The 23,855-nt window shown below is 51.2% G+C and overlaps 1 protein-coding gene across 5 annotated transcripts in view; it reads right to left on the bottom strand.

Annotated features, from left to right (window-relative positions):
• The window catches only part of LOC117888492 (adhesion G protein-coupled receptor E3-like), a 40,544-nt gene extending 17,859 nt beyond the window's left edge, over positions 1-22,685 (bottom strand). For 3 of the 5 annotated variants that reach the window (XM_034791943.1, XM_034791947.1, XM_034791944.1), the window contains exon 1: positions 2,166-2,248. Coding sequence is in view for 2 of the 5 variants with exons in the window: in XM_034791948.1 (XP_034647839.1) it covers positions 5,972-6,127; positions 6,855-6,995; positions 8,084-8,140; positions 16,517-16,547 (385 nt within the window). In the remaining 3 variants the exon portion in view is untranslated. Of the gene's footprint in view, positions 1-1,096; positions 1,224-2,165; positions 2,249-5,971; positions 6,128-6,854; positions 6,996-8,083; positions 8,141-16,516; positions 16,612-22,432 lie in introns of those variants that run through there. The other 2 variants (XM_034791948.1, XM_034791946.1) reach the window with 2 other exon arrangements.
• Between the last annotated feature and the right edge of the window lie 1,170 nt (positions 22,686-23,855).

The following is a 23,855-nucleotide window of genomic DNA, read 5'->3' as shown; positions in this document are numbered from 1 at the left end:
CATTTCGCTGCTCGTCCCAAAAATCAGTCGGAGACCACTTGTTATGCAAGCACCAGGACCCTTTTATTCCCTGTGTCAGTTCCCACCACCGTTTATATAGAGTCCATTCCAGCCAGCTCCTTCAGCCAGCTCGGTGTTTTTCCTTAAGCCCTTTGGTGAGCCACACCCAGCCAGCACCAATTAATATCCTTTAATTGGAGCTGGGCTAACAGGGGCCTGGCCAGAACCTGTTACACCGGACAATCCCCGGGACGCTGGCTGAGATAACTGCGGCGCTGAGTTCTTCTTGTGCCTAGACCTGCCCCAGGACACTGGCTGGGGTTATCCCACGCGGCCGGGGGCTGGGCACAGGAACGGCTGGGCGAGGTCTCTGCCAGGGGAAGCGTTTGAATAAATGGGCACCTGAGTTCTCCCAGTTCGACGGGCCTGGTGCTCTGCCCCCCCCAAACGGGGTGTAAAGGGCGGTTTCCATGGGAACGACCGGCTAGGACTTGATACAAGCTCTAACTACCGGCTGAACGTCGCCAACAAGGGCCTGGAACGTCCCGGCCCCTTCTCCGGTCAGGCCGCCCTGGCTGCCTAAGGGGACATAATGGCCCCCATGGGAAACACCCTCCCATCCAGGGGGCTCCCTGTCAGTGTGGGGCTGGAAAAGGCTCTGCTCCCAGCCCTGAGGGAGGGGGCAGATTGGGGGCAAGGCCGGGGTGCCCTGCGCTGGGGCTATTCCCTGCTCCCCAGGGCCCATAGGGGGCAGAGCGCACTGTGCTGCATATGGGCTCTACACGAGTTCCCTTCCCAGGCTCGGGGGCACTAGCAGCCTGGATTCTGTGTGCTGGGGACAGCGAGGGCCCCACCCATCTCCCCGGCGCCTCCCTGCAAACCTAGGGGATTATTCCCAATCCAAACACTGAGGCAGGGGAGATCCTGGCCCCCAGGAGTTGATGGTCACAGCTGATCACAGCCCCAGTGAGTAGATTGGGTGCCTTTGCTGCTGCATCCCCTGACGCAGCATCAGGCCTGGAATGTGTACAGGGGTGTCTGTATGAGTGCGGGGGAGGACCGAGCAGAGTGAGGTTGGGGCAAGGGGAGAGCTCACCCTGGCAGGTGTCCCCACTCGCATGCATGAACTTGGCTTTCCCAGAGCTGGGCTCGTAGCCATCGATGCAGGTGCAGTAGTAACTCCCAGCCACGTTGGTGCAGTTTGCGTGGGGTCCGCAGTTTACTCCAGCGAGTCCCAGACACTCGTCAATATCTGCAGCACAAGAGGGGACACTCTGTACAGTCCTGCCAGGGAGATGTTCCCCGTATCATCCCCCCAGCCCCTGCACCGAGCGGGGTGACAGGCAGGGCTGGCTTCAGGTTTTTTGCCACCCTAAGCAAAAAAAAAAAAAAAAAAAAAAAAAAAAAGCCAGAATGCCGCCCCTTGAAAAGAGCCGCCCCAAGCACATGTTTGGGACGCTGGTGCCTAGAGCCGGCTCTAGTGAAAGGCCCCAGGCAACCGAGCCCCTGGCAGCTTAATAATCACAGGCCTGATTCTCAGCTACGCTCAGGCGGCACTAGGCTGCTCTGGCACCGGAACGACCACTTGAGAATCCCCCACCCTGCAAAAGGGGCCATCCCAGCTGGAGTGGAGCTGCTATAGGCATCCTTCCCCTATCATGCTCCTAGCCCCTGACGTAGGGGCTGAGCCGGAGTGCCCAGCACTGCGGCTATTCCCTGCTCCCCAGGGCCCATAGGGGAGGATCGGGGCCTGGCTGGGGCGCACTGTGCTGTAGGTCTTTTCTCCTCAAAACAGCCCATAAGGGGCAGAGCGCACTGTGCTATTTCCATGGCCCAGACACGAGGCCCCTTCCCAGCTCAGGGGGACACTAGCAGCCCAGATGCTGTGTGTGGGGCCAGCGACTGTCCCCTCCCCTCTCCCCAGCACATCACTGCAGCACAAGGAGTTTCCTCTGTGGGTTTGTTTATTCCCCATCGAAGCGCCGGACAGAGGGGTGAGCCCGGCCCCATGGTCTCCAGGAGCAGATAAAGGTCACGTCTCATCACAGCCTCGCCGATGGCCTCAGGCCACTGCCAAAGCCGGCAACAGCCCTGGTGCGGCTCCTTGCTGGGAATGAGTATGTGGGGTGCATGTCTGAGCAGGTGGGGGCCAGGGGAGAGCTCACCCTGGCAGGTGTCCCCACTCGCGTGTGTGAAGTTGGCTTTCCCAGAGCTGGGCTCGTAGCCATCGATGCAGGTGCAGGAGTAATTCCCAGGCACATTGGTGCAGTTTGCGTGGAGTCCGCAATCTGCCGGGCTCGGGCCCTGACACTCGTCAATATCTGCAACACAAGAGGGGATGTTCTGTACAGTCCTGCCAGGGAGACGTTCCTGTATCACCCACCTGTGCTGAGCTGGGTGATGGGACTGAGGTGATCAGGCCCCTGGGAGCTTAGCAATCACAGGCCTGATTCTCAGCTACGCTCAGGCCACACTAGGCTGCTCCGGCAGCGGAACGGCCACTCAAGAATATGGTGTATTGAAAACTGTGTTATTATCACAAGCTCTCACTTTATATCTCCAAGGGGCGTCCCTGGACCTGCTTGAGGGCTACGGGGCTCGGGTGACAATCATGTGTTGGGGGAGGGATAGCTCAGTGGTTTGAGCATTGGCCTGCTAAACCCAGGGTTGTGAGCTTAATCCTTGAGGGGGCCATTTAGGAATCTGGGGCAAAATCAGTACTTGGTCCTGCTAGTAAAGGCAGGGGGCTGGACTCAATGACCTTTCATGGTCCCTTCCAGTTCTAGGAGATAGAATGTCTCCATTATTTAAATTTAAACCCTGTGTTGAGCTGCAGCCTGCCAGCGAGAGGATGTGTTGCTTTGTTTCTAACTGTGTGTGTGTGTGCCGTGAACATAACAGAGGGAAGGGGACCTTCAGACCTCAGAACAGCCACTGTGGCCTCTATGGGCCAAACCCCAGTGGGGCCAAGATTTGGGGAGATTTATGAGTTCGTTTGAAGCTGCGTTGCTTCAAACATGTGGGAACACTGGGACTTGGCAGAAATCCCCCTCAGGTTCCAATCACAGAGGAACACACAGGCATGGTCAGCCCCAAGGCCCATCTACCCTGGTATCCCGTCTGCGACGGGTGCTACAGAGGAAGGTGTAAGAGTCCCGCAGCAGCAGCCGGGGGATAATCTGCCCCCATGAAGGTCTCCTCCTGGTCTCTAATAGTCAGAGGGCAGCTTAAGCCCTGAAGTGGGAGCTTTTCCCTCCCTCCCAGAATTATTGTCCATTAACTAGCACAGCTCCAGGCATTGTTGTTTCCCATAGAAACAGCCGGACCCTCTTTAAAACTCGACACATTCACAGCCTCCAGGCCGCGGTAGCAGTGAGTTCCAGAGGCTACTGCTGCCCCGGGTGGAGTAGTATTTCCTTGTTTCTGCTTTGAATTTGCCCCTTTTCAATTCAATTCAATCCACACTCTGCCCCTGGCTCATTGGTCTTTCTAAAGCTCATGATTTTCTAAGCTAATCTGATTTTTTTTAGTGCCTGGGATTGTCGTCACGAGCTCAGCCATGCACTTGAGACCCACTGGAGCCGAGTTAAGTGCGTAGCTGGGCAGGGCTGGAGCCAAGCATGTGTTTTGCTGACTCGGGGGGCTCAGGGAGCACAGACAGGGACCAGCACAAAGCGATTTAGCAGCTGGCAGCTTCCAGCGTCCCCCGGTGGAGACACCCACATGTGGGTATCCCCTGCCGGGGGACTGGCATTGGTGCATGCGCCAGCTTCACCAGCGCAAAGGGATCTCCAAATCCATTGCACTGTGAGCCCAGAGAGACCTCTCGGTCTGTGCCCTGGACAAACTCCCTGCCCTGGGGAGCGACGCGGAGCTGGCCAGCCCGGGTGTCCCCGCGCCATGCCGCTGGAAGCCAGGGTGTCTGAGGGAAGCCTGGGGCTGCGCTGGCAATGCCAGTCCCAACACATACCCCTCCCAGCCCTGCCCTGGGGGAGCGACATGGAGCTGGAGCAGAGAGAGCCTGGAGCAGGGGCCTGGTACAAGGCCACAACCAAAATCAGCAAAAGTGATGCTCTGAGCAAAAGTCTGGCCCTGTGGGACACTGAGACAGAAAGAGTTAAGCAACTTGCAGGCTAAATGACCCAAATTCTGCCTTTAAAGCCAGGGCCGGCTCCAGGCACCAGCCGAGCAAGCTGGTGCTTGGGGCGGCAGCTTGTAGGAGGCGGCATTCCACCCAATCCTAGGGCAGCACGGCCGCTTTTTGTTGTTGTTGTTGTTGTTCCGCTCCGGACGCCCTGTAGGGGGCAGCGGTGTGGAGGATGGGAGCGCCCTGCAGCAAGTTCGGCAGGGCAGCCCGCGTCCTTCCCTCCCAGCCGACCGGAGCAGTGTGGAGCCCTCCCGGCAGGGGGCATGGTGGGAGGGGCCGCGCGGCAGTGCCCCGTTGAAGCCCTGGCGGCCCCCCTTCTCTCTCTTCCCCCGCTCCTTCCGTCTGCCCCCGCTAGCCGGGGCACATCTGAGGGCAGGGAGTCGCGCTCCGGCTGTGCCGCTGGGTTTTTTTTTTGCTTTGCTGTTCTGGCCACAGCGGGGTTTTTTTTTTTTTTTTTTTGCTTGGGGCGGCCAGAAAGCCAGAGCCGGCCCTGTTTAAAGCCATTCTAGAAAAGGAGCCGGGAGCTGTGTTTCTGGCTTCTGGGTGAGCAGCACGGTATCGGAGCAGCTGTTTTGTTGCTGGTTTTGTGAATCGAAGTTTCAGAACTAACCAACAGATTGGGGGATTGTCGGCCCCACTCTGCAGTTTGCCCTGATGGAGCAATCTCAGTGTGGCCCCCCCAGGCACCAACAGTCACATCCTGTCACAAAGCAGAGGGTTGTCTGCAAATTCACCGTCTGGTGCATGAACTCGGCACCGATATTGCCGGCATTGCTACAACACAGTGACTGTGTAACCACATCCCAGCACGAGATTCCCCTGCCTGGCACACAATAAGATGGTTTGACTGAAGCATCAGAAGTAAAGTACAAAGCCAGGTGGGAATAAGGGAAGTTTTGTCTGAAGCAGCAGGAGAAAGGCACAAGGGGGGTAACAAGCATGTTGTGAAACACACAAGCTGGGACGTAGGTTGTTTATCCCAGATTGTTTGTCTCAGTCTGTAACTGTCGGGGTCCATTGTCAGAGGCAGACGTGTGGCAGTGTCCCTGAGGCATCTCTGGGCGCTGGCACTGGACTTCATTGGCGATAAACCCGGCCGAGCGCCTTGGCCACTGATCCGACTCTGGGGGCTGTCCGGGCACTGTGATGGAGATCTGCCGGGACAGCGACCCGCCCAGAGCCGGGACAGCACACAGAGCCGACGAACGCCAACCCCATGTCCCCGCACCAGAGTGCTGGAACTCGGGGTGCCTCAGGGAAGCCTGGGGCTGGGCTGGCAATGCCAGTCACAGCACATGGCCCCTCACAGCGCTGCCCACGCAGGGAGCTTGGGGCAGTGGGAGGGTCCCTCGAAGTAGCAGCTGCACCCCCTAGAGGCCAGAGGAGAGCATGGCTGCCTGCCCCCAGCGGAAGCTCAAGCCATAGGGGACGGGGGCAAATTCAAGAACGCTTTAGCCCAATTACCAGAGTCATTCCCGGGACCACTTCCCCGGCTCCGCGGGGCACTAGCAGCTCAGATGCTGCGTGCTGGGGCCAGCGAGGGTCCCCTCCCCTCTCCCCAGCGCATCTCTGCAGCACGAGGAGTTTGCTCTGTGGGTCTGTTTCTAACCCCGGGGATTTATTCCCTGTCCAAGCGCCGGGCACAGGGGTGAGCCCGGCCCCATGCTCTGCGGGAGCAGGCGAGGGTCACATCTCATCACAGTCTCACTGACGGCATCGGGCCACTGCCAAAGCCAGCAGCAGCCGCGGAGCAGCTTCAGGCTGGAATGAGGATTTGTGTGTGTGAGGGGGGGTCTCAGCAGGTGGGGTGAGGGGAGAGCTCACCCTGGCAGGTGTTCTCACTCGGGTTCATGAAGTTGGCTTTCCCAGAGCTGGGCTCATAGCCATCGATGCAGGTGCAGTAGTAACTCCCAAGCGTATTGTTGCAGTTTGCGTTGCGTCCACAGTCTGGCGGGCTCTGCCCCAGACACTCATTAATATCTGTAATGCAAGAGGGGACGCTCTGTACAGTCCTGGCAGGAAGATGTTCCCCGTATCATGCCCCGCAACCCCCGCACTGAGCAGGGTGACGGGACCCAGGCGACCGGGGCCCTGAGCAGTTAGTGATTAAGGCCCTGATCCTCAGTTACCCATTTCTGCTGCTGGAATGTCGGAAACAGCCCCCCGAACATCCTGTCCCAGGTACGGGACGGTTCAGCCCCCAAAACACCCAGATCCCCCATGTGGGGGGGGGAGACGTCCCCCTGGGGCTCCAGGCTCCCTGTGTGTTGGGGGGGTGACAAACTGCCTCTCCTCTGCCCCCTCCCTCCTTGGATCCCTGTGGGTTGGAGGGGGGAAGTATAGCCAGGGCTGTCCCATTCTGCTCCTCTGGGCAGGGATCCGTGGGGCCCTTCTGCCCCTGGACACCCAAGGGCTGATTACGGCCCAGGCTGGGGTTCAGACGGGTCAGTGTGATGGGCCCCCCCACCCTGTGCCCAATCCACAGAGCCCAACACTCCTGGCTCCTGCTGCAGCCGCTCCTGCTGCTCACTCTGGAGGCCCCGGTTCGATCCCCAGGAGAGCGGTGCTCACCCGTGCTGCTGCCCCCCCTCATTCCCCAGCCGGGCTGAGCCCCCCCCAACAGGCCCTGCAGTCAGTGGAGTTGGCTGCTCGGCCCTTAATGCCCTGCTCTGTCCCAGCCCCCAGGACAACGTGGGAGCCCCGTTACCGTCACAGGTCTCCATTGGGTCGGTGAAGAAGGAGCGATTCCCATGTGGCTGGTATCCATCCAGGCAGGTGCAGTGGGTGTTGTTCACACACGTGGCGTTTGCTGGGCACAGCACATGGTTGTTACAGTCCTCAGTGGTACCTGCAGGGGTGGGAACAGCTGGACAGGGTCAGCCAGTGCAGAGCGGCTCCCCCCCCACACACACACACTGGGATCGACTCCTTTCACACACCCCATTCGCTGAGTCTCATCCCTGGGCGCCTGGCAAACAGCTCCGACGCCATCCACGGCCTGGCAACAAGCTGCCCTCGGCTGCACAGGGGCCTTGGCTCCCCGGGGAGCCCCCGGCACAGACAGGCAGAGCCGTCGGAGCCGGGTGTCGGTTCAAGTGAATCCCTGTTACTGGGGGTTTAAGGACAGGTTGGAAAAATACCTGCCAGGGATGGTCTAGGTGCACTTGGACCTGCCTCAGCGCACGGGGATGGATTGTTTGACCTTCTGAGGTCCCTTCAACTCCACATTTCTGTGATTCTGTGAAATGGTGTTAGGCCCTCTGCACTGTGGTTAGTTTCCTCCATAGGTACTCAGCAAAGTAAATGGTTATGGGGCTGGGAGAAGTGGTAGGGCGGAAGGAAGGAGACCAGGGCATGCTGAGAAGACTGTGCTTTCCTGTGTGTAGTGCTGTTTGTTGATACAATATAATGCAAGAGGACATGAGTCGACTCCGCTTCCTGTCTAATTTCTCCAAGATAAGGAGGCTGCAAAGCTCAGAATCCTCAGAACTCAACCTGCCCTGATAGCATCTGATAGCTGGGCATCGGTTCAAATGAAATGTTTTTGATCTCAATCAATTTTTCTCCTTTTTGTTGCTGTTGTCATTACTCTGATTAGTGTCAATTTCAAACCAAAAACTCCCTTCGAACCGGAAACGGGATTTTTTTGTTTTATAAATTATTTCATCCCTCCCCCCCTTGGGATTTGCAGCAGAGCTGGGCTCAGGGTACAGAGTCCAGATCCCAAACGCCCCCCACTTCTCCTCTCCCCTGCACGCACCCACCGTACTCTATAAACCCACCCCAAGACACCCACGCCGAGGGGCTGCTCCCGGCTCGCCAGACACCTGACTCTGCTCTCCACCCACAAGGGAAAGGGACCGGAGGGGGCGGAGGCCGGAGACCCCGAGCAGCCGGGAGCACTGGGGAAGGTTAGCCAGGAGGAGTCAGCCTTACCTTGTACTCCATTATTCTGGGCCATGGTGCCCCACAGGCACAGGGCGATGCAGAGCCCTGGAAGGCAGAGACAGGGTAAGGCACCATGGGCAGATGGTAACCGCCACTCAGCTGCACACACCCCCAGCCGCCCCCGTCCTGCCAATCCTGGGCCAATGGCCAGTCAGTGCCCTGCCGATGGGGGAATTAAAGATGCAGAAACCTGGTGCACTGGGAAATCAGCCCCAGCTGGGATCCCTGCTAATATTTTTAACTGATTCCAGTTGGGAACTGGATGTTTGGCCAGAACAACTGAGTCTTTTATTGTGTGTATTAGCAACAAAGCCCAGGAGCCCCCATTGTCAATGCCGGATTTACACTTTGGGCACCCCTAGGGACAGGGGCTCAGCAGTTGTCCTCCCCTCCAGCTTGGAGCTCTGGGGATCCCACTGCCTGGAGGGAGTGGGGAGCGGCAGTGTACCCCGGAAGCTCTTAACCACCACTGGTTGTGGGGTAAATCCACCAGTTTTAACTTTTAGGTGCCTTGCCGCTCAGCACCCCTCCGCCCACTGCCCAGTGCCCCCCACCCCCTGTGCCCAGAGCTGCCCCATGAACTCCTGCAGAGACCCACTCTCCCAAGCCCTGCCCCATGGCCCACCCTCACTGGCCCCCCAGGAGGTGACGCTGTCTGCCGAGTGGAGTGAGGAGCGCTCCAGCAGCATGGCTCTGTGGGGCCGTCTCCCCCTCAGTCAGCCATGCCCCCTGCAGGAACCTGAGAGTGGCAAAATTTTTAGGTGCCCCATAGAATGCCGGTGTCCGTAGGCACATGCATAATTGGAAATCCAGTCCTGCCCATTGTGCTGGTGGCACCCAGAGCCCACCAAGATCAGGGCCGCCATTGTGCCAGGTGCTGCCCAGAGCCAACTGAGATCAGGGCCACATCACGCTCGGTGCTGCACAGACACACAGTGAGCCAGTCTGTGACCCAAAAGGCTCATGGCAATAGGCAAAGGGAGGAGCATTCTCTACACTTTACAGATGGGGAAACTGAGGCACGGGGAGGGGTAATGACTTACCAAGGTCAGCCAGTGTGTCTATGCAATGACAACAGAAAAAGACAACACAGGCTGCTTTTGATGTGATTTTCACTCAGGTATCAGCCCAGAGGCATTACACCGGTGTGAAGAACCAGATGATAAAGGACCCATGAGCAGAGTGCCCGAAGTGATGTGAAAAAGGGAAGCACAGCGGGCTGTGGAACCCCATTCTGCTTTCCTCATCAGGGAGCTAGAAAGGGGGCGCTTCTTTGAAATTCAGCTCCGGTCGATCTCCTCCCGGGAGACTCTGTGGAGGACGAGGGAGCTGGGGAGGTGACAGCATCACAGTTCCCCTGGGAGCAAAGGCAGAGCCATTAATTCAGAGATACTAAGGCCAGGAAGGGAGCAGGCTGATCCAGCCTCTCGCACTGCATAGGCTAAAGAATGACTGAGGGATTAGTGCATCCAGCCCATAGCTGGGGATGGAGCTAGTGCAGAGTTCGCGAGAGGACAGCCCGTCTGTTTGACTCCAAGTGATGGAAACCGCTGTTGTGTGTTCACACTGTCAGCTGTCTGCGCAATAGCGTGTTCACACTTGTGGCACTTGCAGCGGTATTCAGAGCGGTGCACTCTGGGCAGCTATCCCACAGAGCACCTCTTTTTCTTATGCTGCTAAGAGTTGTGGGAAGGTGGAAGGGGTCATGGGTCATCCTGGATTCTGTTCCAGTACCCCATGATGGATTGCTTCACATCCCAGCAATCCCTGTGCTTTTGTCCGCATTTGGCGCCATCTTTTAATGGTTTGTGTTTTGTGCACCCTGCTTCTTCGGGCTGCAGGAATGGATCCCGAACTGTTGACCAGTATGCTGCTCGCTCTGACCACACGTCACAAGTGGCAGTAGAGTTATTCCTTAAACTACAAAGGCAAGAGGAGTGCGACATTGATCTCGCCACGCGTAGTAGCTACGATACGAGATTGTTTCTGGCATTCACGGAGGTGCTGACTACAGTGGAATGCCACTTTGGGGCTCAGGAAACATGCACTGAATGTTGGGATCATATCGTGATGCATATCTGGGATGATGAGCAGTGACTGCAGAACTTTCGGATGAGGAAAGCCACGGTCATGGGACTGTGTGATGAGCTCACTTCAGCCCTGCAGCGCAAGGAAACAAGAATTAAACCTGCCCTTCCATTGGAGAAGCATGTGGTGATTGCACTGTGGAAGCTGGCTACTCCAGACTGCTACCGTTCGGTCGCTAACCAGTTCAGAGTGGGAAAGTCGACCGTTCAACTCATGTTGATGGAAGTTGGCAGGGCCATTAATCGCATCCTGCTCCAAAAGACCATGACTCTGGGCAACGCGTATGACATTGTGGATGGCTTTGCACAAATGGGCTTCCCTAACTATGGAGGGGCGATAGACGGCATGACTATTCCAGTTCTGGCACCAGACTACCTAGTCACTGAGTACATTAATCTCAAGGGGTATTTCTCAATGGTTCTCCAGGCGCTTGTGGATCACCGTGGGCATTTCACAGACACAGGCTGGTCTGGAAAGGTGCATGACACACGCATCTTTCGGAACACTGGCCTGTTCACGAAGCTGCAAGCAGGGACTTTCTTACCAGACCAGAAGATCACCGTAGGGGAAGTTGAAATGCCCATTGTGATCCTGGGAGACCCTACCTACCCCTTAATGCTGTGGCGTATGAAGACATACACAGGGCAACTTGACAGCAGCAAGGAGTGGTTCAACAACAGGCTGAGCAAGTGCAGAATTCCTTTTGGCCATTTAAAAGCCCGCTGGTGCTGCCTCTGTAGGAAGCTGGACCTGCCCCATGACAATATTCCTATGCTTATAGCCGCATGCTGTATGCCCCATAATATTTGTGAAGGGAAGGGTGAAAGCTTCACTTAGGGATAGATAGCAGAGGCTCAGTGCCTGGAGGCTTTGCTTGAACAGCCAGAGACCAGGGCTATTAGAGGGGTGCAACGTGGAGCCATCAGGCTCAGGGATGCCTTGAAGCAGCAATTTGAAGCTGAAAGCCACTAAGATTTGTTGCTATGCTCAGGAGTGCAGTGCTTGTAATGCTAGGAGGCGACTGGTGCAGACGATGCAATATGTGGGTTTAACGTAATTCTATGTTGCTTTGCAGGGCTCTTTTTGCTTTCAATTAATAGAATAAAGATTGCTTGCAAACCAACACAATTCTTTTATTTAAAGAAAAACAACAACCAGAGGAGAGAGTCAAAGAAAGAACATCAGCAGTGATGGGGGTGGGGGAAGGGAAGGTCCCAGGAGGAGGAGGGGTCCTGGGAGGACTGGAATCATATCTAACCTTCAACTTGGAGTACCATGCAGCGGGTACTGTACTTCAGCAGGGCCAAACTGCAGAGGGATGGGTGCTGAGTGCAGGGGATAGTGAGAGTCCGCAGTGCTGGATTGTGAGGGGGGAGGAGTGGAATGCCGCAGGTAGAGACTGGAGCCAGGAGGTTGATAAGAGTGTGTCGGCAGCAGAGTGCATCATAACATCACAGAGAAAGTCCTCCTTAGTGCTTCTTGGCTGCTTTCTAATTCTGCGCAGCCATTCAGCCGCCGATAACAAAGAGGGAGGCTGGGCTCCCAAGGTCATCTCTGCGAAGTTTTAACACAACGTTTTACAGAAGCAGGATTGTTTGCAACACAGAGGGCACTGATTCAGTGCTTTAAACACAGCCAGTACTCACACACCTGGCACTAACTGGCTGACCCCAGGCAAGCACACGTGAGCCACAAGACCCCCCAAAACGGTGAGTAACCACCTGGGCAGGGTAAATCACTCTTCTCGGACCCTGCTGTACTCTGGGCACGTGGCTCTTGGGGAGTGTCAGCACTGTATGGAGGGCCTGATAATAATTTCTGTCCCCACACTTTCCACAGGATGTGATCATTATGGAAGATATCTCGCTGCTGCGGGTCAGCAGGGAATCAAGGGAGGGTCTTCTCCAAGACTGCAGCTTCTGCCCTGGCCCTATGCATCTCGCCAGTGTGCAGCAATGGTCCCCGCCACCCCATGACAGCATCAGGGCTTGGGAAAGTTACCATTAATGGGGCAAGAAACAAAGCAGCTCTGCCAAAGAACCTGTAGCAGCAGATTGCCCTGTATCTCCATGAGAGTTTCCTGGAGATCTCTGAGGGAGATTCCCATGAAGTGAGGGTGTCAATCAACAGCCTGTTCCTCCACTCAGACTAGGCATGCAGTGGGAGACAAGCCTGTTTCTGCAACCCTCCTTTCCCCAACAACTCACTTCAGCGATTCCCCAAATCAAATTAACTTACTGGGGCCTCCTCTCCTGTTTGCGCTTTGCTAGCATTTGACACCTATAACTGGTTAGCCTCTTCCTGGGTAGAAAAGAGCTCCTGGCTGCATGCATCTCTGACCTCTGAGTCATCCTCTGCCTCTGGCTCCCACTCCGTCTCCACATCTTCATCCAAGATTTCCTCCTCCTGGCTCAGTCCACTTTCTAATGCCATGTGAGCCACCGAAGTATCCACAGTGGTCTTTGCAGTGGAGGTGGGGTCGCCGTCGAGTATCGCGTCCAGTTCTTTGTAGAACCAGCAGCTCGTGGGGGCAGCACCAGAGCAGCGGTTTGCCTCCTCCACCTTGTGGTTGGTATTCCACAGCTCCTTCACTTTGACCCTGCACTGCAATGTGTCCTGATCATGGCCCCTTTCTGTCATGCATCATGAAATCTGTCTGTAGATGTCATAATTCCTATGGATGGAGTGCAGCTGGGACTGGACAGCCTCCTCTCCCCAAAAATTTATGAAGGCCAGAAGCTCGGCATTGCTCCAAGCAGGAGATTGCCTGGTGCATGGAGCAGGCATGGCCACCTGAAAAGATGCGCTGAGACCACTGCACGCGTCACAAACCAGACAGGAAGGGGACTTTCAAAATTCCAAAGGAATTTACAGGGTGAGGATGACGGTTGGTCACCTGAGGGCAGGGCAGTAGAGTTCAAACCAATGATCAGAGAGGCGAGAACAGGGATTGTGGGACACCTCCCGGAGGCCAATCACAGCACTGTAATCGACCAGGGTGTCTACGCTGGCACTGTGGCGCTGTACCCCTGGCAAGAGAAGCTGTGAAGCCAATGCTAATGGCAGGGGCAGTGCACGGAGCCCACCTGTCCTTCCCTCCCCCTAGGAGCTGAAGGGACACCTCCAGCCAGCCCTGCCAACCCTCCCCCCAGCACCAGCAGGGGTCCTGGGCCACGTGACGCCACCACCCCAAGCACCTGCGACAGCCCTCCTGGCAGTCTCCCCTGGGCCCGTGGTGCCCTCCAGGCCGCCTTTCCCCCAGCACCCACAGCACCCTCCGGGCCAACCCCCAGAGCACTCATGGTCCCTCAGCCCAAGTGTTAGTTAAGGGTATATAGTACAAGTCATGGACAGGTAACAGGCCATGAATTTTTGTTTACTGCCCGTGACCTGTCCATGACTTTTACTAAAAATACCTGTGACTAAACCATAGCCTAGTAATAACATATTACAGGAACAAAAGTCCAATACAACTCCAATTTCCGGGAACCCGTCTCCTGCAGCAGTGCTGAACTGGCATTACAAAGAAGGCTTGTGTCCAAAGTCACACCCCTAAAGCTGCCCTTTTTATACCTAACCTGTACACAAGGAAAGAGGTACTGTATGTATCCTCTGAGGCTAACATACCATCTTTCTACCTTGTTTTTCTGGTACTATACTGTACCCCTGTGGTGTTCTGTAGCTCGGGGGAACACCCAGCACCCCCATGTTCATCCTTATAATATGATTGTGTTGTATCTAATGCAAAGTTTGTCATGTTGGGTGTCCTTCTGAAGGCTCATGATGTACTGAGCATTGTTGTTATTCTAATGTTATAGTAATGTTATTGGTTGTAATTTCATGTATATAGTTATGAGGCTCAAAATGTGTCCTCATGGCTTAAAGCAAGCCCAGGCAAAAAGTCTCCAGAAGTGGAGGGGTAGTTAACACCTCATCAGGACATATATGGGACAAACCCAGCCCAGCCTCACAGGAACAAAGGACACTGGCCTAGGCAACAACAACGGATCCGTTGGACTCTAGAGTGAGTCACCCCCCTTTCTTTGGTCAGTTTGGGACTGCAATGAGGTAATGCTCACCTGACTCTGAAGGGGGGCGGGGGGGCAAAGCCAAGATGGAAGAAAGAACGTGATAAAAAGGAGAGTTGTTTGCCATGCTCTTCCTCTCTCTTCCACCTACACCTACAGAGATCATGACTGAAGTGCTGATCAAAGGGGAGAGCCTGGCTGAAGGGCAACCAGCCAGCCTGTGGTGAGAAGTAGCTAAGTTTGTAAGGGCACTGGAAGTGTTAAGATCAGCTTAGAATGAATTTTGCTTTTATATCATTTGACCAAATCTGACTTGTTCTGCTTTGACTTATAATCACTTAAAATCTACCCTTATAGTTAATAAATCTGTTTGTTTATTCTACCTGGAGCAGTTTGTTTGGTTTGAAGCATGTCAGAGACTCCCCTTGGGTAACAAGCCTGGTACATATCAATTTCTTTGTTAAATTAACAAACTCATATAAGCTTGCAGAGACCAGCAGGCATAACTGGACACCGCAAGAGGGAGGTTATGTCTGGGACTAGAGATATTGGCTAGTGTCATTCAGTATTGGCTAGTGCACAATCCAAGGAACAGCTTACGTGCCAGATGCAGTGTGTGAACAGCCCAGGAATGGGGGTTCTCACAGCAGAGCGAGATAAGGCTGGCTTTCAGAGTTAAGGATTGGAGTGACCTAGCAGATCACCGGTCTGGATAACACCAGAGGGGAATGTCACAACCCCTTAGATCTTTGTTTTGGACACACGAATTCCAGGTACAAAGAGTATGACATCACCTCCTAGGCTTGTCCCATATGTATTGTCCTTATCTTTGGGTCATTTCAGTGAGAGTAACTTCCTGCCTGTTACTACAGTAGAACACCCATATTTGCTGATCCTGACAGTTTTCCTGGCTAATGCAAGGTGTTATGGGATACTTAGCATAGGTGAATAAGACTATAGGAAGACACAAGCCACCATTCCAGGCCATGTAACTGCTAGAAGTGTATATATAATATAATGTTATATGCATTAAGCACATATTATCCATATTAATATATGTAATGTGAATCATGTTGGCGAACACTTCAGAAATAGGTTTAACCCCCACCTAAAAATTCAACTAGGCCTAATAACCCAGATCCAATGACCCCACCCCTCATTACAATGCCGATAACCCCTTTGAGAGCTGTCGATCTTGGGTAGGCTTAATGGCATAGACTCATTCTGTGTGGGATTCTCATGATGGGCACAAACGTGGCACATACAGCATTATGTTCTGCCAGCCTGGGAACTTCACAGTTGACACTTGAGTGCTCCCTGGTGGTAGAGGGGGGAACAGGACAAGGAGGAGAAATACTTGAGAGAAATAAAAACTAAACATATATTTTAAAAATGTTATACACAGAAATGAGCAACAGAGAAAGAGAGAGAGAGAGAGATGTCTACTAGCCCCATCTATGGATCAAATTTTGCTTATTTACCCCACTGTGATTCTGGTGTAAATCCAATGAAGTCAATTCTTTCATTAAGAACTATTATTACTGTCGTAATATTTCGGAACCCCAGCTTTGTGCCCCTACAGAAATCTGGCTCAACCAGCTACCTGGAAATTCCCCTGGTGCACTGGCTCTATGTTACAGCCCCAGGCATAGTGGGCATTCCCAGAGGTGAGTGTTATGGCCAATGTACTCCTCCACTCTGGCTATTGCCAGCTGCTGGACTGGTCCCTTGGGGCTACGGACAGTTGAGGATGAATCAGGGAAGGATTTGGGCTGCTCTGCTTCCAGGGACCAGACTGATCCGCAGTTATCCCCTGGGATTCAGTAGCTGTGAAAGTGGTGGAAAGCGATCTGGGACCCTCCACACTCTGGTCTCATAGTGAGCCCATCTCAGATGAGCCCATCTCAGCCAGCCCAGGAATCTGGCCCTGTAAACCTAAGGGCATTTCAGTGAGTCTGGAGGGAGTCTCAGGTGGTGCAATGTGAGCATTGGAGGGAGCAGAGGAAATTGCACGTGACACCAATGTAACGTATGCCTAGGTGTAAATTCTAGCTCAAAGAGATATACCCAGGCTTGCTCTGACCCAGCTGGCATGCTAAAAGTAGAAGCATGGTATGCACTCAGGGTGGCCAACCCCTCCTCCCCCATGGCAACACTTCTGTTTCTAGCTAGATGAGAGCTAGCACGACTATATCTTCTCAAGCTGGAACATTCACCTTCCAGCCCCAGTGCAGACAGACCCGTGGGTCCCTCTGGACTCTCCCAGCCCCACCCGAGTTCAGCCCATGGACTTTGTTCCACTCACCCAATGGATACACGTCTCCTCGGGTTCCCATGGTGGCTCAGACGCTGTCAGGGCAGGTCGAGTTCTGAGGATTCTGAGCTTTGCAGCCTTCTTATCTTGGAGAAATTAGACAGGAAGCGGAGTCGACTCATGTCCTCTTGTATTATATTGTATCAACCAACAGCACTACACACAGGAAAGCACCATCTTCTCAGCATGCCCTGCTCTCCTTCCTTCTGCCCTACCAGTTCTCCCAGACCCATAACCATTTACTTTGCTGAATACCTATGGGGGAAACTGACCACAGGGCAGAGTGCCTAGCATCACTTCACAGAATCACAGAAATGTGGAGCTGAAGGGACCTCAGAAGGTCAAACAATCCATCCCCGTGCATTGAGGCAGGTCCAAGTGCACCTAGACTATCCCTGGCAGGTGTTTTTCCAACCTGTCCTTAAAACTCCCAATAACCGGGGTTTCACAGCCTCCCTAGGTCACCTGTTCCTGTGCTGAACTGTTCTTAGAGTTAGAAAGTTTTTATTAATATCTAACCTAAATCTCCCTTGTTGCTAACTAAGCCAATTCCATATTGTCCTACCCTTGTGGACATGGTCACCAATTAATCACAGTCCTCTTTATAACAACCTTTTGCATATTTGCAGATTGTTATGTCCCCTCTCAGCCATCTCTTGTCTGGACAAAACATGCCCAATTCTTTCAACCTTTCCTCACAGGTCATGTTTTCTAAACCTCTGATCTTTTCTGTTGGTCTCCTCTGGACCCTGTAAAATTTGTCTTCATCCTTCTTGAAGTGCAGCACCCAAACCTGGACACGGTTCTCCCACGCTGAGTAGAGGAGAACAGTCACCTCCCATCTCTGACCCACCCCACTCCTGTTAATATATCCCAGAATGACATTTTCCTTTTTTCAAGAGCATCACACTGCAGACTCACATTCCATTTGTGGTCCATCAGAAACTTCATGCTCTTTTCTACAGTGCTACTGCCAAAACAGTGAGTCCCCATCCCTCCCCTGTGAGTAAGAACTTCCACCTATCTGCATCCTCCTTGTGGTAGTTTCATCTACTCCATATTTCCTTAGTTTGAGTAGGAAAATGTCATGTGGGACTGTGTCAAAAGACTGACTAAATTCAAGATACATCACGTCCACCTCTTCCTCACATCCACTAGACTGGGTACCCAATCAAAGAAGGAAATTATGTTTGTTTCTCATGACTTGTTTTTGACAAATCCATGTTGGTTATTACTTATCACCTATTATCCTCTAGGTTTTAATAAATTGGTAGTTTAATCATTTGTTCCAGTATCTTTCTGGGTATTGAAGTTAGGCTGTGTGGTCTATACTTCCCTAAGAGCTCCTTTCTACCTTTTTTTGAAGTTTGCCCTTGTTACGAATCTCATCCATCCTCCTTGAGTTCTGGAAGATAATTGTTAATGCTTCAGAGATTGCTAGTTTCTTACATACTCTAGGGTGAATTTCATCAGGCCCTGATGAGTTGCTGAGATCTAACTTAGCTAAATATTCTTCATCTGTTAACTTTTCTGTTATTTCCATATTCTGGGCAGTGTTCCTTCCTTCTCGTTAAAATTAACTGGTGTGAAGTATCTGGTGACAACTAACTTTTTTAATCCTGCATTCAGTAAAACTTGAGAGATGCCCATACTGAGTGGTTGGTTGCTAACATAATGGCCAGAGATGTCAGTGTCACTGGGGTTGTTCATGAGTCTTGCTGTAAGTAGTCCTCTAAGGTGGTGCAGCTGTAATGCCGAAGTCACTTTCTGAGCAGTAGCTCTTCTTAACAAAAACCAAACAGAAGAACAGATCTTCATCCAGATCACAGTGCGGCTCCCTATCCGTGAGATGGTGCTGTCCAAGTCTCAGCTGTGATCATAACTCTTGTCTGCAGCTGTCATCTTGGAGACGCAGACAGAACATCAGTCCTGGTCCAGGTGGTGCCGTAATAACAGTGTAATGATGGAGAGAAACCGGTGGTCATGGTACATGTAGGCACCAACGACATAGGGAAGGATGGGAGAGAGGTCCTGGAGGCCAAATTTAGGCTGCTAGGTAAAAGATTGAAGTCTAGGACCTCTATGGTAGCATTCTTTGAAATGCTTCCAGTTCCACGCGTATGGCCAGTTGGACAGGCCGAACTGCAAGGTCTCAATGCATGGATGAGACGATGGCGTAGGGAGGAGGGGGTTAGATTTATTAGGAACTGGGGAACCTTTTGGGAAAGGGGGAGTCTATACAGGAAGGATAGGCTCAATCTAAACCAAAATGGAATTGGATTGCTGGCACTTAAAATTAAAGAGTTCATAGAACAGTTTTTAAATTAAGGGCTGAGGGAAAGCTGACATGTGCTGGTTCAGACAGAAACATCCCTTAGGGGAGGATCTATTAATGGAGATTATCTATGTCCTAGTAAGAAGAAGAGATGGAAGATGATAAAATACGAGTAGGATCTGATGAGAAACAGTCAAATGAAAAAAAAGTCCCATTCAATTACATCATGTAATGGCAGACAGCTAAAAAGTGACAATGCCAGGAGTCTAAATAATAACATAGGTGAACTAGAGTGTGTTGTATTAAATGAGGTTATGGCTATAATAGACATCACAGCAACTTGGTGGAATGAGGATAATCCATGGGACGCAGTAATACCAGGGTACAAAATATATCGGAAGGACAGAACAGGTCTGGTGGGGAAGGGTTGGGATGGGGGCGGCGCTGGGGCAGAGCAGTGGGGGGCATGGGGAAGAGACAGAGCAGTGACGTGCCGCTGCATAGGGCACCAGGAAATTTGGTGCCCCAAATTTCCTGGTGCCCAAGCAGCTGCGTATTTTGCGTATAGGTAGGGATAGCCCTGAGGGTATTCTTTAGCCAACTACATTCCTTATGCAGCTGCAATGCTTATCAATTCTTAACAAGCAAAAGGGAAGGGAAAAGGATGGCCACTTATTTATCAAATGGATTAATATTCCTTGCCTGTGCCCTTATTCCCTAATGCCATCTCAGCACTCCAGCAGCTTCCTAGGTCTTTACTTAACCCTAACATATCCCAACAGATACCTTCTCCTCTTCTTTTTCTCCTTCTTCTGGGTACAACAAAGGGCTCCACACTCTCATAGGCCTTCCAAGGAGAATTTGATGGGCTGGTAGCCAGTACCCAACCGATCGCTACTTCAGACGGTTGCCACGCTATTGGCAATTTGTCATCCCAATCTTTGCCAGTTTCTTGCACTACTTTGTGTAGAGCTTGTTTAATAGTTTGATTCATCCTTTCTACTGTCCCTGACGATTGAGGATGATAGGGGATATATCGTTGTTGCTTTATTCCTAAAGCTTTTAATAAACTTTTAATTACTTCTCCTACAAAATGTGGCCCATTATCTGAATCAATTACTTTTGGAGTTCCATATCTACTAAACACTACTTTGCACAAGTGGTCTCTGCAGTATGACTTCTGGTGGGAATGGCCTCCACCCATCCAGAAAAGGAAGCTACTATCACTAATAAATACTGACTCCCCCTTTGGGTCTTAGGCAATTTATCAATGAAATCAACCTGTAGTCTACTCCATGGCCCCACAATTCTTTGGTGCAACAAGGATCCCGAATTCGGTGATCTATTCTCATCTGCTGCACACCTTATGCAGTTTTTAACTAAGTTTTCTATGTCCTTTCGTACCTTAGGACATGTTCCAATTTGTTTTACCTTAAAGAGAGTATTCTCTATTCCTTGGTGGGCCATAGAGTGACACAGGTTAATAATCTCTTCTCTTTGATGTTTGTCAGGTACCCACTTTACCTCTCCTGTTTTCTTATTCACCACATATCCACCTTGTATAGTCCAGTTTCCCCATCTTTCCTCAGGTTTAACCTCCTCTTTTATGGCTTGAGCTGTAGTAACTCCCAAAGGTTCTTTTGCTGCTAATTTAGCTAAAGCATCCGCTTTATCATAACAATATGTTTCATTCCCTTCTTGTTTTTGATGACCTTTAATGTCTTACTCTCAATTTTCCTGGGTGTTTTTTCAACCAATCATAGATACATTTCCAATCCTCCTTTTGGACCAATTTTTTCCTCTCAGCTGTTTTCCAAGGATTCTTTTTCCAAATCCCAATCCAGTATCAAAGTCCTTGTACTACAAAATCTGAATCCATATAGACATAAAGACAGTCAGCAACATTATTTTTCTGCTTACGCAGATCACTAAGACCTCTGACCTCTGCTCCCTGAGCTGTAGTCATACTCATAGAACCAGAAATAGTTTCCCCATCAATTTGTACAGCTGCATATCCCGTATATTTCTTAGAGTTCTCATGGTATGAACTACCATCTGTAAAGCAAACCTCTTTTTCTTCAAGGCTTAACACTTCATCCACTGGGGGTGCTTCTTCAACTAACTTCAGTTCAGTTTCTGGAAGTGGGCATTCATGCTCCTCTCCTTCCATCAGAAGGGCATATGGTAACAAAGCAAAAGCTTCAATGGCCCACACAGTAGCTAAATATTCTCTTTCACAGATTCAAAACTGCTGCTCCTTAGGGGTTAATCTTCTAGACTTGTATGCAACCAGTATTAACTTCCTGTCAGATTCCAGTATCAATATCGCTACTAGACTTTGTTGGGTTGCTGCCAACTTACTCACAAATGGCTTGCATATCTCTGGGAATTTCGATGTTGGAGTTGGCATCAAGGCTTGTTTTAAATTACAGAAACTTTTTTCTTGTTCAGACCCCCACTCCCATTCTACTTCCTTTTTTAGTAAACACCAGAAGTGTCCAGTTATAGAGGTAAAATTCCAGATGTGTTTCCTTAAATAGTTAAACCCTCTGAAGGCAAACCAAACCAGCCAGACAAAGACTTTGGTCTTACCCCACTGGCTAACCACAAGTCACACAAGCAATTTACTTAGACACTCCAGTTTCCCGGTATCACCACCAGTGCCACTCGTTATGGGGACAAATGGTTATGAAAACCAATACCCCAGTAAAACAAAAAAGGTTCTCCTGATTTTTCAGCGCTGCTATAGTTTTCTGGCACCAACTGTGAGAAACGCTTGTGATCTCCTCTTCCTTTCCATTAGTCAAATATCAAAAAAACTGTTTCATTCCTATCACTTGATGATCTAATTTACCTTTGTCTGCTTTAATCTTTTCCCAATTCATCATTCTTTTCTCCAATTCCCTATTTTGTTTCCCCATTTGTTCTAACTGAGTTTGCATTATCTGCGCCTGCCTCATTTCCCGCTCCAAATTTTCCTGGCAAGTTTTAAAATTCTCTTGTAATGTTTGTAACTCTGCATGTATTTCCCCCTTACATGCAATTACCTTTTTACAGCTTGCCACAACAGCCATACTACGGCAGTTTGCTTTTTACTTGCATTCGGCTTGTACATCTGTACATCTTTCTCAAATCTGTTTTCTAAGGTATCAAATGTTACATCCGGTTCCACTGCACCTTGCATCCAAGTGCATGTCCCAAATGCATTAATCTCCTTCTCTAACAGAGAAGGGACTTTAACTTTGGTCCACTGGGTTTCTTCTTCCCCCCCTTTACTTCATTTCTTAAACAGTGTTTTAAACATCATTACACTAATAGCACGCGATATCTCCCCACACATTTTTTTTCCTCACAAATTTCTTACAAATTTCACAAAAAGGAGTCACCCTTATTAGTCTTAAATAAGGACTCCCCCAACACTGTAAGACCCCATCTCGAAATCCAGCACTACTTAATAAATCCCCCCACTCCGCATTCTCCACCGCTTGTTAGACCCGCAATAGAGGTCTCCCTACGGGATGGGGAGCAAGCAGATACTGGACACAGTGTTGGAATATAATACTCTAAATACTCTTTATGGATTACAAAACAAACCTTGCTCACTTCACATTCACACCCAAAACATACTATACCAGAGTCCAAAGGTGAGAATGGTCCTAATGGCCAGTCTAGTTTCCTTCCATCAGGATAGGATCATAAGATGCGCGGAGCCGGCAAAGCCACATCTATATCCACACGGGACGCTGGATCAATAAACAACTCCGACTTGCAGAAATCACAGGCATCCATTTATGGTCCATTCAGTCGCGTCATGGGTTCTTTGCCTTTGTTTACTAGGCCTTCTACCCGCAAAATTCCAGAGAAATAATCCTGGGCGGGCCTCCATGACCAAAGGCATGCCATTTCCTGCAATTCTTATACAATTTTATATCAGTCCAGCTGGTGTTATTTCCTTATCTGATGATTTTCTATATTTTTCTTGGAACGTAAGACTGTTTTTGCACAAAGAGTTTTAATAGTCCTTGACCTAAGTCTGTGCTTTGGTTGCGTCATTCATACCAGGCCTCAATGATACATATCCCAACAACGCTATGATTCTGTACTGACATGGAGAGGAAATGGTTGGGCCAAGGTCCCTGACCTGACAATTGTGACAATGGGAAGTGTGACCACAGGCATCCGTTTCCCCGGAAAGGCATGATGACGGCTCCTATCAATATAAACTGCACCGACGAGAGGAGCAGAACAGAGACATCCACAGCCATGCATCTGGACTGCTCCTATCACAAATGGGACAATTCAGAGCAGTGCACCTGGGAGAGGCGATAAAGGTGAGCTGGCTCGAGGAAGGGTGGGCTTGTGATTAAGGAGCTACCCTGGGAGTCAGGAGGCTTGGGTCTGATTCCTGGCTTTGCTAATTTGAGGTTGGCCGGTGCCAACAATCAGGATAGTTTCTCTATCTCTCTCCCAATTCGCATCTTGGTTAAATCTGGATATTCCCATCATCCACATAAAATCAATTTTTATCATGGGGCAAACTCATCCCTGGGTCACTCCAGTGCTTTCAGTGTTACTATTCCAGGGACAAAACTGGTCCTGTGAGCCTGCCCATATCTTCCCACTAGAGCCTGAGAGGGTTCTCATTTTGCCTTTAAGGCAGGGGCTTCTCAATCTGGAGGTAACACTCACCCTGCCCTCCCCATATTGCCAAAAGAGAGAGCGATTCCCAACATGGAAAATGGAACACAGGGAAGATTGAGAACTATCTCAAGGTATTTACCCTATGATGAATCCCTCCCTTCCCCTTGTCCAGTTATCATCTCTTTTAGGAAACCATGTTCAGTGCCTGGAGTCTCCCCTCAAAGTAAATGTTAGGTGGGGTTGATCCTGCATTGAGAGATCTAACCAGTGTTGCTTCCTACAGCTCTTTGCCTCTCCAACTCCGCCCAAGGGAAGGCCATTGTGATCCTGTATCTCCTGCTGGCGATTTGCATTGCAGTGGCCACGGCTCTCATCATAGTGAACCTTGGGAAATGAAAGTCCCCTGTTCGTTTC

Source organism: Trachemys scripta, chromosome 16 (assembly GCF_013100865.1).
Source record: "Trachemys scripta elegans isolate TJP31775 chromosome 16, CAS_Tse_1.0, whole genome shotgun sequence".
Lineage (NCBI taxonomy): Eukaryota > Metazoa > Chordata > Testudines > Emydidae > Trachemys > Trachemys scripta.
This window is presented reverse-complemented; position numbering and strand designations above follow the sequence as displayed.